The sequence below is a fragment of the Xiphophorus maculatus genome, chromosome 22 (genome assembly GCF_002775205.1).
Source record: "Xiphophorus maculatus strain JP 163 A chromosome 22, X_maculatus-5.0-male, whole genome shotgun sequence".
NCBI lineage: Eukaryota > Metazoa > Chordata > Actinopteri > Cyprinodontiformes > Poeciliidae > Xiphophorus > Xiphophorus maculatus.
Window position 1 is genome coordinate 18426217 of NC_036464.1, and position 16872 is coordinate 18443088.

General features: G+C 39.2%; 1 protein-coding gene across 1 annotated transcript; it reads left to right on the forward strand.

Annotated features, from left to right (window-relative positions):
* Window positions 1-2990: 2990 nt before the first annotated feature.
* Window positions 2991-10399, forward strand: ubac2 (UBA domain containing 2). The gene is made up of 10 exons (XM_005812163.2): window positions 2991-3174; window positions 3446-3570; window positions 4106-4225; window positions 5695-5801; window positions 6116-6239; window positions 6377-6424; window positions 6830-6938; window positions 7835-7977; window positions 8652-8798; window positions 8892-10399. The coding sequence occupies exons 1-10, from the start codon at window positions 3144-3146 to the stop codon at window positions 8997-8999; spliced, it is 1062 nt and encodes a 353-aa protein (XP_005812220.1). The 5' UTR covers window positions 2991-3143; the 3' UTR covers window positions 9000-10399.
* The last annotated feature ends 6473 nt before the right edge of the window (window positions 10400-16872 follow it).

The window sequence follows — 16872 nt, forward strand, 5'->3', positions numbered from 1 at the left end:
ACCAGCAAACCATCTGCTCATCTCCCCTTAATGAACAAAGCAAACAGCAGGAGTCAAGGCTGTCTCCAAATCTGGAGTCTCTTTATTGGTAAGCACACACACACACACACCCCTGCACACATCTCCGCATTGTTTAATCTGATTATCTTTGATTGAGAACAGGGGCGAAGCAACCTTTTTAAACCTCACTCCCACATCAGTGACAGAGAAGGTCTGAAACACAATTAGCAAGCTGTTACTGAGCTCTGCTTTGCAGTCACATCTGACCACAGGCAGCCAAATAGACCTAATGGGTGGGAACTAACCAATGGGAACTAATTTAACTGCATCTGCAGGATGATGGGGAAACGCAACACTGTTAGACAGCTGTTCGCCATATCTTTTCAAATGTACTTGGACGAAACATACGCGCTGGATCAAATGGCTGAGGGAGCGAGCACAGCCTGGCAACGGGGAACACGCACTGATGTGAATAAAACCGGCAGCCAGTGAACTTAAAGACAAAGCAGGCTCTCTGCAGAGGAAGTCTGGCCCTTGACGAGATACGACACTGTGCACATTGGGCCAGAGGACCAGAAGAAAAAGTAATTAATCTGGACTTTTTGTAGTCATATCCTGCTTTAGACCCTAAGGACAATTAACACTGTTACCCCCTCTGTCAGACAGTGAATCACATGACTTCAAGATATAAAACATTTCCTGCGCTGCTGGCCAAACAGTTATAAATACATCATAATACGCAAATGGCGGTCAACGACAACGTGGCTAAAGATGAAACATGATTACATCTGGGCTTCAGGGCATTAGAATACCCTGATATGGGTTAAATGATAATAGCAGGGTGGCATCATGGGTAAAATGAGCACTCAACAGGAGAACGATCTGGACACATGATCTGCCCTGATAAAATGCTTATGAACCTTACACTAAATTCCAGCTAAGAGAAGGGAGCGCATCGTTAGACGAGTGGAGCTTTCAGCCTGGGGGTTGGAGGTTTGCTAATAGAGACTGAAAGAAAAATTGTTGCATAAATGAAGGTTTCCGTTATAACCTCTGTGTGAGTGTAACAAAATGTAATTGGCAGGAAATTATTACATAAAAAATAAGAAACATAAAACAGTGTATTGATCATATTTAGAAAAACAGAATTTGTTCCATTTGCTTTTAGTATGTTGTGTTTATATCTTTGTTTTTGTAACAAATAGGGTCGTATTTTGATTGTTTCATATTTCCATGTGGTTGATTTTCATTAAAAAAATTATTTAGAAAAAGTTATACAATATCTATCTGCTTAATATAAATAAAAAAGCAGTAATTATTGTTACTGCTGCTACACTAACCACAAGGATAATCAAGAGTCGTATAGATTTTTATTGCTCTTACGGTAAAACTTAACACAATTTTTTAAGGTGTCATAAAAGAAACACGCTATGAAACACAAACTTAAATGCAGACAGACCTTAGCTGTTTTAATGTGGAACATGATGTTGGATGAATGAGAAGTAAGCTCCTGCCTTCAAATGATGTTAAGTGTGCACATCTGTGAGGGCAGTAGTTGGTGTGTGTGTGTGTCCACGTGTGTGCGCGCATTATTACAATCAGGCTAATGGTGTCTGTAAAAAATGTAATGACTTAGATTTTGATACAAAACTTCAGAAACAGTACAGTATAAATACTTAGTAGATTTAGTTGTCATTTTTAGTGCTTATTACACAGAATATTACACCTGGTTTGTGGTTCTGCTCCTTCTAAAGCAACACATACCAAGCTAACTGATCTTAGATGGCTTTTGTTCAACTATTTTTATTTTATTTTATGTTTTGCAGTCTGCTGCTTAACAGGGATGGCGCTCATTGCTTGACAATTTAAAAAAAACAATTACCTTAGTAGGAGCTATAAGCGGGTTTTATACCACAACTGTTTTTCAACCGGAATAAAGTTGTTCTGAACATTCACATAAGCATTTGAACTGAAATTAATAAATTGAAATTTGTGGTAACCTTCTTTTGATCTGCAGTGCACAGCAATGGGTGGAGGAGGGGAAACCGTGCATAACCCTAACGTCACTCTGTCACTTTCTTCAGCATCTATAAAAAGAAGCAACTTTAAATGACTTGTGAACACATATTTTTGTAGTCAAATAGACAAAAATGGCCCAATTGAAACATATAAATATGTTTATACACTGTCTAGAAAGACATTTTTTTTATTGTCACTGCGCTAGTTGCTGTTTGGTGTCAGTTTGGATTACCAAAATTATTTCATATTGCTAAGCGCCAGAAAAATGAGAGAGTGAAATAGAGAGAGATTCAGAATAGTCATCTGTTAGGATAATTATGTAAAAAAAGTATACATCATGGGTATATGCTTCCATCATATTGTCACACTTTGGGAACTTCTGTGGGAACCTTCATATCATGATGCTGCTGTTACACCTGAATTTCTCCACCGTAGGAAAATAAAAGTTGTTTTTATTATGGTTTTTTATTATTCTATTCTATTCCATTCTATTCTATTCATTGCCGTTTCATATAATACAACATGAAAGAGTTTAGTGGATAAGAATACATTTACAATACACTTAGCCCTATGATAAACAAATGATTTGTCCAAGGTCTAGCCTGCCTCTTGCCTATCGACTGTTGGATATAAGAGCTACAACAATCCTAGACGAGATCTGGTAGGCATTAAAACCAGAAAATTAATTAATTGGTAAATTAATGGATTAAGAAATGACCTGCTTCTTTACATGTTAAATCCTTTTTTAAATATAATAATAAACCAGTAAGTAAAACTACAAGTTATAATAAAAACACGATTTAATTAGATTTGATGGATAATTATTATTCAACGTAATGTGCCTACTGTACACAGTTGAAAGGTCAAGTTGGTAAAAACGAAGAATCACAACATGGTACGGCAGCGTCCTCTACCGTTCAACGACCTTCATTCAATCGAACTTTCCAAAGAACGCCTTTTTTCCCTTCTACGGCTTCCGTAGCAAATTCCTTCCTCCTCTCTCCTTTTCCTTATTGTGGCAACATGGATCCTCGTAACAACTTTATTGCGGTGTTTAGGAGTTAATTCCGCTTTGTCTGGGAGTTATTCACCTTTCTCCGGGTTCCTTCCCTCACCTGGACACCATGTTTACCACCACCGGCTCTCGGGGTCTGTGTAAGTGTCGCTCCTACTGAGCCCTGTCACCGCCTCATAGTTTAAAGCTAACTGGTGTTAGCATGCCGTTGTCATTCATTTACTCCATTCTGTTATCTGTCAGTTAACAGATTTGTGTTTCTGTCAAACGTCATGCGTCTCGCTTATTCAAACAGCCCGTCTATTTAGGGAAAGTGTTTTTGTTTAAGTGAATGTTTAGGTAAACTAGTGGACGGTTTTTTATCGTAAACTCTTGTTTTGTATTTGTGTGTGTGTGTGTGTTTTTCTCCAGACAAGGCTCCTCTGTGTAAAGGCCTCCTGCTGGTTCTCAATGGGCTGACTGTGATGCTCACCCTGCTGCCACAGTTCCAGGACATGTTCGTGTACAGCCTGCAGGCTGTTGCACATCAGCACCAGGCATGTCTGACATCCAGAGGCCAGATGTTCAGTTTTCACCCAATTATTACAACCCTTCCTCTGTCTCGTCTTCTGTCAACAGCTGAGCAAACCTTAGCTAATTAAATCACCAGGCTTTGTAGTAGGTGGTTATCGCAACCTACCTATTGGGTTTATATTCTAATCTTGAGTTGTTACAGATGTATAGTTTTCTGTATGTACATTTAGGAATACCATTTAAAAAAAAGTAGCTAGATCATGTTTTAAAGTTTTGTGCAAATAAAGTTTGGCCTAACGCAAAAATTGCACACTTGGTAACTTGAAAATAAGAGCATCGCTGAAACGGTTCGAGTAAACACAGGAAGATTGTGATCCTTTTCTAGAGCTTTGGAAGGATCCAGTGTGGGCCACACAATAATTCCTGAGCAGGAAATACATTTGAATGATGTGAAAATGCTTTTTATTTGATATTAAACGTTCATTGGGCGTTTAAGAAAACATTTGGTGATGTGTACGTAGATGTGAGAACACAGCTCTGCTCCTCTTTGTGCTGCAGGTTTGGAGGTTGTTGTGCGGCAGGTTGATCTGTCTGGACGTGAAGGACTCCTTCTGCAGCAGCCTGCTGATTTACAACTTTCGAATCTTTGAGAGGAGGTTTGGCACCAGGAAGTTTGCTGTAAGTATTAATAGTAGGCCTGAATATTGCCTGTAGTGGCAGCTGTAGATTATTCACAGGGTGCCAACTTGAAGAGTGATTATATTATCCCATGTAAATCCAGAATTTGAGTTGGCAACTTCAAAGACTTTCTGTTGTTATGAGCCATTCGGAGGAGGCTATACTCTACATCAGTGGTGCCCAAAGTTCTCTCCCTGGTGGTAATAACAACCTTTTCAGCATGTTCTTCTTAGACCTTCTAATGAGACATCATTTGATGCAGGTGCGTTAAACCAAGAAGAAAACTAAAACATGTAGGATGCCAGCCCTTGAGGACCGACTTTGGGCACCACTGCTCTAGATCATTGTGTTGCTGCATAACCCACGTGTACTTGGACTTAAGGTCACCAACTAGGTCCTAATGCAAAGTATCTACAGACCATCACACGATCACCAACATGTCTTTTGCTGATATTATGTGTTTTTTTTTTAAATTCTGGGTTAGTTTTACACTAGCTATCATGGCTCACCCTCCAAACAATTTCTGTTTTGTTCCGTCAGTCCAAAAAGGATTTTCCGATTCCCCCTAACCCCCCCAAAAGGTTTGGGGGATCATTAAGACGTTTTGTTGCAAATGAGAGACAGGCCTGTGTGTTCAGCCTTTGGTCAGCAGTTGGGTTTGGGTTAGGAACTTTTCCATTGATGTGATTTTTGCCCATTCTCTTTCTTGGAATGGAATCATGAACACTGATATTCACTAAAGTGAATGCAGATCTTCAGATGTTCTGGGTTCTTTTGTGACCTTCCAGATGAGAGGCCATAGGTCTCCTGGTCGGTCGAGTTCTCCTGGGATCTTTCACCATCGTAGGCAATTACCCTCACTGTGGTTCACTGGAAAATCCTAAAAGATAGCTTTGTAACCCTGACTAATGTCTTTAGATCCCAGACGACGTATTGCTATTTCAATTCTTGTCGCCTACTTTGTTGTCTGACTGGTCATATTTGGAGGATTTCTTGATTTGGGAGTATTCAGGCTAATGTTTGGTAAGTCAGAGTTAATTTTATTCTCACATGTTGCCAGAATACATGGCTTCTTTTATTAAACAAACCAAAAAAATTCCTCATATGAAAATTGTCTTTTGTATTTGCTCAGATTATCTTTGTTTGATATTAAAATGTACAGTAGTTAATGGTCTGAAACATTCAAATATGACAAAACAGAAAATCTGTCTGTGGATATTCACAGCACTGTGGCTTTTTTATTTATTTATTTATTATAATGACAAAAATGACTGAAAAAGCAGAACATTTTCATTCTAATACTAACGGAAGCATATTTGATCACCATCCAGTCTGTCTGTCATTAACGACTTTCAAAGGACGAGAACATTTTCACTTCCACATAGTGTTGCCTATTTTAGCATACCTCTGCTGGTTTTGTGCAGGTATGTTATTCTGATTATCATAAATGTTTTTCATTGTACTTCCAGTCCTTCCTGCTGGGCACTTGGTTTCTCTCTGCCCTGGTGGACTTCCTTCTGGCCCAAGCCTTCCAGTTCCTGTTTGAATATGAAGTGGAGGAACTACCAGCCGGACTGTGAGTAGAAGGCTGGTCCATTAAATATTTCTGCATGTAAAATTCATTTTGTTGTTTTGAAGGTCTGTTTAAACATGTTCATATTTAGAAGCTGTATATGTTTTTGGAATATTTAATAAATATCTTTATATTCTGTTAAACATAGGTGGCAAATCCTTTATTTTTAACAAGTAAGGATTAAACCACATCTATGTCAACACCAAATTTAGGGTTCTTTGACAGACTGTTAAATTATTAAGCCTTATTTGGTAAATTGATACATTAGGTTCAGTCCTTCTTGAATCATATTAACTCTTTGTGGTTTCCATCCACAGGCTCGCTCCAGTCTTCTCTCTGTTTGTGCCTTTCTACCAGTCGATCCCCAGAATGCCAGTCACTCAGGTCCTGGGACACATCCACATCACCAACAAGACTCTGGTTTACATAGTGGGCCTGCAGGTGAGCCCACATTTTGAGTCTGTACATTAATAATTTACTTGCCCTGTGTTTGAATTCTTCAAAACTACAAGTTTCCAATCAGCAGAACTTTTTAATTAAAAAAAAAAAAATTCTCTTTGAAATGTTCTCTGTTACAGCTGCTGACTTCCAGCCCCTTCATGTGGCTCCTTGCACTCAGTGGACTGGTTAGTGATCGTTCTGTTCTTTACTATGTCTTTAAAATGAGATGAAAGGGATTACAAGGCAGTATTCTCAGAAGTGTTTTAGGTCTTAGCGACTCTCTTTCAGACTAAAGAAGCAGGAAGGTCTCAAAATTTCTGCATGTTTTTGGTCATGTTTAAGTTGGGAAAAAAACAAAACTTTTGCATCAGAAGGTTGCAGTAAGCCAGGTAATCTTCCTTATTGCAACAGTTTTCAGTCTGTGTGCAAGGTTTCATTGCAAAACTGATATTCTCCCATTTTGCAATACAGGCTTTGCAACTCATTCTTTGTGTTTTTTATGATCTCTTAGCCCATGTAAGCATTATGACACAGTTGTATTGACATGAATTAGACTTTTTGTCTTATCGGTTCATATGTGTGCTTTTCAGATCTCGGGAGGATTGTACCACTCCAATGCTCTCTGGTTGCAGAAGGTCTTCTTTGTCCCTGTTTGGGTATCTTCTGTTGGAAAGTACATTCTGGAGCCGCTCTTCTCCAGTGAGTCCAATCGCTAATTATTAGGATATAAAACCATTCCTTAAGAGTTTGTTATAAGAAGTGTTTTAAAACCAAAAAAAGCATAGAGAAATGGTAACAACATTATGAGGTCACAACCTCTTCTGGTTTTTGTTTTACCAGAATTTATGCAGGTACGTTTCACAGGACTTCAATTTCAAGAGAGACCGGTTTCAAAACAGAAAGTAACAATATTGTCAAAACAGGAAATAATCAGTACTATGCCAATACAATTTGTGGACCCTAGTACGCAACCTTGTGTGACACCTTTTTTAATCATTCTGCTTAAGTTTGCAAAGATAATTTGATAAATAGCAGATGGTTCAGTGTAAAAAGTTTGTATCCAAAGACCGTGGTACATGCTATAATGTCGAGCAAGAGATTACATTGGGTAACATCGTTGGAGTCCAACATCAGAAAACAGCTAAAAAATATAGGGATATTTTTCACCATCATAAAATCTGCTGATGACCATTGTGGATCTTATTTGGGTCTATTGTATTGCGTCTTAGATTAGTTGCTACTTGATCACTGAGTGCTGGCTATATCTAAAGTAAAATGGTCCCAAAATGTTTAGGTTCAGTTATTGCTACATTGTAATGTTACAATATGTATATTTTTTGTTGCACTTAAAAGATAAAATGTCATTTGTTTTTTGAGGTTCTGTTTTTCTGATAATTTGTCATATTTACGATTAAGCATAAAGGTCCATTTAGAAACAACAAAAAAGTGTTGCAAATTATTAAAGTTATAGTACGTAGTAAAGCATCGTTTCAAAATATAAACAACAAAGCAGCTCTGCGTTTCATTCTCACAACGTCCCCGCTATCGTGTTCAGCTCTTAGCCAAATGTGTTGTTCACGTCTGTGCTGCTCCAGGTTCCCAGCCCAACGATGAGACGCCTATGGGGATGGGAGCCACTCTGGACATCCAGAGGCAGCAGAGAATGGATCTGCTCGACCAGCAGCTGCTACTGGCCCAGTACAACGAGGCCCGGAGGAACGTCAGACGTCAGCCACAGGTAGACTCACACACACACACACACACACACACACACACACACACACACACACACACACACACACCAGAGGTCCTCAGATCCAGACACACAAGGCTTTGTCTTTATGTTTATCATTTATATTCTAGTGCCATAAAACTCTATAGCTGTTTCTGTTCCCTGAATCTTGAAAATCCCTTTGTATACATTTTAATAAAAAGGTTATAAAAACACGTAAATTTATAAGTTTCTTAGCTTTGCACAGAGTTGGGTAGTAACTAATTATATTTACTCATTTACATTTACTTGAGTAGCTTTTTTGAAAAAAAAAATCAAACTTTTATGAATATTTTTACTATGCTGTACTTTTTACTTTTACTTGAGTAACTTTATTATGAAGTATATCCATTCTTACATGAGTAAAATTTCTGTATTCTCTACCCACTGTGAGTAGATTCACTGAAAAATTCACCAGACACAGACACACCTGCAGTTTTTCAAATTTCCTAATTTTTTTTTTTTTACTGATTTAGAAAATAAAATGTTTTGCCTTCTTTTGCTATTTTTTTACTATTTCTATGAATTCTTCTTTTGCTATTTTTTTTTACTACTTTTATGAATTTTTGTTATTTTTTTTCCCCCTTAAAATACCAGAATTTCCACCTAACATTGTATTTTGGTCCATCGGATTATGTCAGGGTGGGCTGCTGCAGTGGACCAGGTTATTTCCCTCTCTGAGACACAGAGGACAGAACAGACCTCCAGTCCAACCCCATCCTGAGGCCCAGACACACCAGTCCACACAACCTCCATTACTGGAAAACTCTCCTGTTCCAGAGGAACAGGTAGCACAGAAAAACCCCATGTCCTGCCTGATCTGTGTCAAAATGACTGCCAGTTTTATTGGCGTCCTGCTCTAACTGTGCAATTTTCCACAGGTTGCCCGGTTAGTGGAAATGGGCTTTTCCAGAATCGATGCCCTCGAGGCCCTCAGAGCTTCAAATAACGACATTAACATGGCGACCAACTTCCTCCTGCAGCACTGAGGAGAAAGAACCGTGGGCAAAAAAAAGAAAGAAGAGGAATAAAGACAGCACATGAAGCAAAAATAAATGTGTTGCTCCGAACCAAAGACTGGCAATGCTGGAGAATTGAAGAGAAGTCAAAAGAATATTTTAAGAGATCAATTGCAGGCAGCGCCTCTGCTCCCTGAAGCAGGGTTGAGCAAAGGTTACCTGAACTGAGGCCAACCGCAAAGTGGTTCATGGAGAAGTGTGAAGCACAAGGTGAAAAGTGGCATTGCTCTGTTACGGTCGCTATAGAGTAAAACTGAGGGCTCTCAACATAAGGCAGATACATTTCAGCTCTAACTGCAATGAATAGCCTGTCAACAATATAAGACACGAAGAAGATTTTAGCTGTCTACAAACATTTACCTAGAAAATACCAGCTCTAGGACAGCCTTGAGACAGACCCTTCATGTGGACACCATGTTAAAGCTGAGTATAAACAATTTTATTTATCCTGATGCCACACAGTACTGCTTTTCAAAATGGCTACATTGTGAGTTAAAATTTAGATTTGCTCCTTACACTAATTCGAAATTATGGGGAGGAAAAGACACCTGTTTTCAAAACAATGCATCAGGATTTTTATGCGATGTATGTCGCTCAGCTTCATGCTGTAATTGGTAAACTGGCACCTTTGGCCAGTCGTTGTAACGCAGACGTACAAAGGGATCTGAACGATGTGAGCACTGTGACCCATTTCACCAGGATTTTACCGCACTGGTGTTTGTTTGTCAGAGACGTAGCAGAGCTGAGCTTTTTCCTGATTTAGACGCTAGAAGCAGTTAGCCTGACTCACACTTAACTTACTGAGCCACACGTCTTCAAGCTGACTGGTTTGGCTCAGTTGAGCTCTGTTGTCGTGACGCTGGTTAGACGGGCTTTCTCGGGGTGTGCGAGGCCGCTTCTTCAGTCCGTAACATCGTATCGGTTGCAGAGCAGCCCATTTCGGCTTTATTTATTTTGTCTTAAAGTGAGTCCCCCCCCCCCCCCCCCCTCTGTTGGCACTCTGGTTTTGAGTCATCAGTCTTAAGGGTCTGTTGGTATTTATTATGCAATTCCATAACGAGAAATTTCTGGAAACTTTGCACTGCATAGTACCTGCTCTGTGTATTTGAACATTGATACAAAAGATGTTATATTGCAGCCACTGTGTATTGATGTCAAAGACAGATGCTAATTTTATATTTTGTGCATAATGTTGATTATATATATAAGTATATATGACCACTGAACTGAATCTTTGGTGTTTGTGACATTTTTGAGAGCGATGCTGTAATAAATGGCAGAGATGAGGGATTTGTTGCATGGACAACGTTCTGTTGTGCTGTAATGATTCAAATTTGATCTGTGAAATAAAAAAGACAAACTGTTATGAATTTCTTTCTGTTCATCTTGTCTTTAATATTTTTTAACATACTTTTATGTTGCTTATAAATAATTTAGCCATTTCTAACCATAAAATTAGAACTGCACTGCCCCAATCTAAAAAATTAGATGTTTTTGAGCAGTGAAAGCACCTTATGTTAGCACTATGAACTTACAATGAAGTCCGAGGAAACACTAAGGGAGTGAGAAGCTTTTTAAAATAATTACAACCTAGTGTCTTTCTCTGATTTACTCTTAAACCATTATAATAAATTTAAGCGTAGGCCTATTCTCATTTTCAATAAACGTTTTTTTTTTTTTTTTTTTGCTATTTGGAGCTAAACTTCCAAGCCTCAATTTAAAAGAAAAACACTAAGCTAATATTTTATGTTTTGATTCTATGTTTCTTTATTTTATAAATTACTAATGTTCAGCTGTCAAATAATTTAGCGTTTTGTTACGCATGGGCTTTCTGAACTATTTTTTTTCAACTCTGAAACATGTCCACAACTCCCGTGGGTTATCTATTTTTAGGTGTTGCAGTACTACTTTTAAACACACGGTGGCACTCATTTAATAAATAAAGACACTGGCTACTGTTAAACCTTTGTCCTGAGGATACACTACTGTATATTTTGCCACCTACCTGAATGATGTGCTCGTTGTCTTCTGCTGCTCTGATTTTATCTGGTTTCTAATAATAATAATAATAATAATTAATAAAAATAATAAAACACTTATTCAAAAAGCTGTGAAAAAATGTCCATATAACATGTTTTTAAAAAAATTTATTTAAATCACCATGCGACGATAAAAAGCCTCTTAAATAGGTTCACATTAAACCTTTTCGTTCTCAGCACTGTGATATTTTGTAAAAAGATTGTGAGTAATTTCATAGTCAAACTGGATTTAATAAGAAAATCGAGCATCAAATTTGGGTTTTTACTTTGAAGAAATCACCCCAATAACACAAATGAAACAGCAGCAATTTAACACTGAGGTACACTTTGATGAATATGGGAAATCGTGACTATGAATTAAAAAACAAAAACAACAACAACAACAAAAGTGCCCAGGAAATGGGACGCTCTGTTTTGTCGCTAGGTGGCGACAAGGGAGGCAGATCTGAGGTAGCGTTGTTGGGTTACATTGCCCTGCCACACCCACCGGTCACAGACAGCTCCAGCAGGCAGACACGCTGCAGGGTGGATAAATTTCAGCTCAGAAGATTTATGCACATCCTCACATCAGAGTTTTAAAATCTTACGACATCCCCGATATTTTCTGAAAGCACACGGAGAAAGTCTTTTATGCATAAATATATATATATATATATATATATATATATATATATTGTTGCTGTATGGCTCTGAAAGAGCAAAAGAGCTCAGAATTTCAGGAAGACTAGAGGCGATTTTAATGGCTGCTGGGCTGGAAAACAGCTTAAGCCAAAGTAAGCGTGTAGCTCTGAGTGCTGCTGCTTTTCTCTGTTTTTACAATGGTCCTCTGTTTTTTCAGAACATTGCTTTATAATGCAACGTAATCTTACATTCTTTATTAATTATAATATAAATGAGTCCAAGGGCAAGTTTTTACACAAGTCACTTACGTATATTCCAAAGCAGAAGAAAGCAAAAATCTTTTATTATTATTATTATTTTTATGTAATCCCAAATCTTTCTGGAATTTATTGTATTTCACAGAGAATTTGAGGAGCAAATGATGTGATGATGATATGTGGTGTTCAGCAGCGTTTCCCCTCTTTGTCTGGCAGAAAAGCCATTATCATTTATTGTGCACCCAGCCAAAGCCTTGGAAACCATCAGCACATTTTGAGCGTTATTTGTCATTCCAGGTTATTCGCCTGTGACTCTATTAGCCAATGCCTACTGTACTACATTACGATTTACCGCTGCTCTAAAGAAAAAGCATCTCTGTCGAGGTCAGTAAACTTAGTGAGAATTTTTATTTCCTTTTTATATTACTATTTCTTTTGTAACTTTCTTCAAGTTCAGAAGCTCACGTATATTTGGTCAGTATCAGGGATAGTTTGCTGGAGTTCTGGCTCATTCCTCCTGACAGAACAGGTGGAAGCGGGTCAGATCTGTAGGCCGCCTCATCCGCACACGCCTTTTCACAAATTCTCCACAGGTTTGAAATTGGGGATCAGTGACAGCCATGCCTAAATGAAGCCACTTCAAAACCACTTTGACTGTATTTGTAGGGTTATGACCATTACGCAAGCCAGCTTTTACTTGGTTCAATGTTCTTTTCTCATGATGCCACCTATTCAATAGCTGCACCACTTCCTCCTGCAGTAAGCAGGCCCACAACATGGGGATTCTGCCACCCCCATACTTCACATTTAGAATGGTAAGCATCTCCAAATGTAATTATAGCCAAACAGTTCTACTTCAGTTTTACCCAACTACAGGTTATGTCTCCAAAATCAAACGTCTTTGTTGGTGTGCGCCTGCCCACTGCAACCCGGCTTTTCGTGTTTCTTTTGACATAAAGGCTTCGTCCTTGATGACTGGCCCTTCAGCCCATGTCGATACAGGACGTGTTCCTCTGTGGATAATGATACCGTCTCAACGGCTTGAGCCAACATCTCCACATGGTCTTTGGATTTTGTTCTGGGGTCTATCGGCACATTTCAGAACCAAAGGACGTCCATCGCTGGGACACAGAACCCGTCTCCACCTTGAGCATTGTGATGGTTGGACATTCCCGTCATGTCTATGCTTGCACATAATTGTTTGCGTAGATTAAGGCGGCACCTTCAAGCATCAGTAAATTGTTCCCAAGGAGGAACCAGGCGTGTGCTGCTGCACAATTCAGTTCCTGATATCTTGACCTTCCAAACATGAAAGCAGGGTGTTCTAGGCGTGACCTTAAATATACCCGCAGGTGTGCCTCCAATTAACTCAAATGCGTCATTTTCATGTGGCCGATTCGTTGTTCAAGCTGATAGAAGCACCAATATAATAGTTGGGTTTTTTTTGTTTACTTTTTATACATTGTGAAATTTTGCTGGACTTTGCACGTAGGTTTAGTTAGGCTTGGCCGGAAACCTGAACCTGATATGAGTCAACGGGGGATCCAGGAGTTCAAAAGCTGGAGTAAAATTCAACATTAGAAGGTGGAATTTGATCTGGCTCAACGTGGAACAGAAAAGGCAAACAGTAAGGCATGCCGAAAATGTTTTCCTAAAGTTAAAACAATGAACAAATTTCCTCGTGTGACGAAGGGTGCCATTATCTGTATCTACGCTTCGCAACCCGCTGAGGGTTAATGTGTGTCGCCACTGACTGTTACGCTAGAGAGGCTAAACCTTCAAAAACAAACCTGAATTAAAAATCTTCCATCACATGAAAGTTTATAAGCTGGGGGAAAAAAAGTAGATCAAGGTTCACGCTTCCTCGTGGGAGGCGTGATTAGAAGAGCGTGTTGTTGAAAAATCTGGCTGTTTGTTTAAAAACAGCAAATATAAAGTCCAGTTTGCACTCTGCAACAAGCCAAGCAGGAGATTCAGTAAGCGTGTGGAGGAAGGTGCTGTGATCCATTCAGAGGCTGACTGAACGTTTTGACCTGATCTCCGCCATGACAACCGATAGTGGCTGAATCATGCTGTGGGGAAGCTTTCGTTCAGCGAGGACGGGTACGCTGGTCAGAGCTGGAGTGAAGAAATAAGGGAAAAACTGAAAGAAAACCTGTGGATATTTTTGCAGGGTGCTCCATCTCTTCACATGGCAAACAGCTGTTTGGTGTCTTATCGCAGATTTAATGTCTTTTGCACAGAGGAGATGTGGATCCAGATTTAAGCTGCTGCACCTGGAGTCCCCGGCCTTTGAAGGTTTCACCTCTCTGCTTCTCTCTCTTACTCGTCTTCATTTTGGGCGGATCAAAACGTACGCACGAGCGTTCTCGCCATAGTTTTAATTTTGGGTTGTTATGTCACTGCTGTCACGACTAAACTCAGAAAAAAGTGAGAAATTAGGGAACAGCATTACCCTCGTTTAAATAATCAACCTTTACTAAGAAAATCAGCTTTCTTGTTTATATGACCGCTGCTGGTGGAGAGCACGTCTCACTTCAAACACTCCGAGGTCATCACCAGCTCCAGCGCCATGTGCCCCCCCCCCTCACCAGCTCTGTTGCCATGGTGAGCGCATGTGGTTTTTGTGTGGTTGCCATGGGGACCTTGTATTACAGCCTGCCGCCTGCTCTCATCATGTTTCTGCACGATCATTTGTATGCCTGCTGTACGCCGATGCTTAAGAAACATCAGAGAACCGCCCTGCGGGACCGCCTTTCTGTGGAAACATGCCTCGTTTGTTCCTGTCGCTTTTTTTTTTTTTCCAACGCGTGGAAAAATACCAAAACAGCTGAACAGCGTTTCTCTCTTTCTCACTGTGACTTTGCATGATTTATTTTTATTTCTTTTGCATTTAGGATGGTAGGTGGGGGAGGGGGATAAAATGACATCAAATGAATGTGTGTCATTTGCAACAATAATGTTCTTATTTCTGTTCTGTCTCTGAGCACAGAGTTCACAGACTGGAAGGCGGGGATGCCAGATGCCTCCCACTGATACTCAGAATAATATGCAAGCTTGTGCACTTTGAGATAATGGCGCCATGTGTTTGCTTGATTCGCTTTAACAATTGCTTCTAAACAGCTGCAGACAAAATCTTTCACACTATGCGTTGCGCACTCCAAGATTTGTAAATGCGTTTGTACGTTGTGGAAGGAGGAGGGGGGTCGCTGGATCAGACTTCTGAGGCCGTGCAGCTGCCACTGTTTTATTTCACTCTTTTTATTTTTTATTTTTTGTACGTGCAACTTCTCAGTTAATGGAGCGCAGCGTTGTACCTGCCCTGCAGGCCAGCGAGAGGTCTGGCATTTCATTTCCATTGTGCGCCACTCGTGATCTGTTTAGTCTGAGCTCGCTCGTGTCACATCAAAAGAGAAGCAATTTTCTTTAATCATCAGGGGTATGGCTGAGTTCACCGCAAGAGATGTAGGCTTGCAAAACCTGCAAATCATGGATGTCTCCGAAAATCTGCATGCACGGATACGTAATATTTGATCACAAGAAACCTTTGGATTTTATTGATTGAATTGCTTTTTTATTAAATTGTCAGTATTTTTGATATTAGGCTTGGAGTCCGATATACAAAAGTAAATGGGTGCCATCAGGATTTGAATAAAAAATGTCTCAGAAATTTGAATGTGGTATATTTGTACTTACGTTTTCAGTGTTAAAATATGGAAAAAGTAAGTACAAATAAACAACATTCAAATTTCAGAGGCATTTGTAATTCAAGTCCTGATGGCACATATTTACTTCCATACAAATACCTCATAGATTTATTTTTTTTTTTTTGTGAAGTGTCTAAATTAAACACTTTACGGCTAACACAAACAAGAAGATTTTGTATGTTGCATAACACCGGGTGGGGGAAAAAAAAGGATTTTTAGAATAGAAATATTAGCTTTGTGAGAAGTATTTTCAGTTTATGCATGCGATGCTTGGCTGTGATCATTTTGTTGCCGCATCATGACATGGAGTGTATCAGTTTATGACTCTGCTGAGGTGAGGAAGCCTGAGTCGCATTAATGGAGGATTGTTGGGTCTGTTGTCTCTCATCTTCCTCCACAGAGCGGACCATATATATATATATATATATATATATATATATATATATATATATATATATATATTTATATATATATATATATATATATTGGTGTTTTGGCAGCGTGGACAGGTGCCAAAATCCTGCTGAAAAATCAAATCAGCTTCTCCACAAAGCTTGTCAGCAGAGGAAATTATGAATCACACGAATCAACCACTGAGCAACAACACAGTTCTTTTTCTTCTTCTGACATTGTCTCTGGTTCAGGAGTGACTTTACTAAAGGTACAGTGGCAGCTCACTTCCTGCGTAAGTCTGTGTCTGTTGGCCTTTTGTGGATTGCTCTCCCTGTGGAGAGTAACAGTGATTCTGTTATTGGCCATATGTCATATTCAAATGTGTAATAACCTCCCAGAATTTGTGGTTTTCATTTGCCGTACGTCGTAGCAAAATTAACACAAAAAACATTGAAATTTATCACTCTGTGTCTGTGTGTAATAAATCTGGATTGTTTTTTTTTTTCTGACACATTCATCTGTTTTTGTGGTTTGGTTGAACAGGAAAATATGTATTTTTCCAAATTTACATGCACTTAGGTGAAATGGCGTCACTTTTTCAATGGAAATATTGATACAGATCAAATGTTGTAGGATTTTCTGCTTTGTTGAGACGCAACAGTGGAAAACCACTCTATGAAACCTATTCAGAACGGTTTCATAGGGTCTCTCTCTGACCCTCAAAGCCGTCAGGAATCCCTCCTCTGCATCCTCTGACCTTTAATAAGGCTGCCTTCTCCTGTAATTGTACACACACAAGGTATGGTATGAGCGGCTGCTTGGTGGG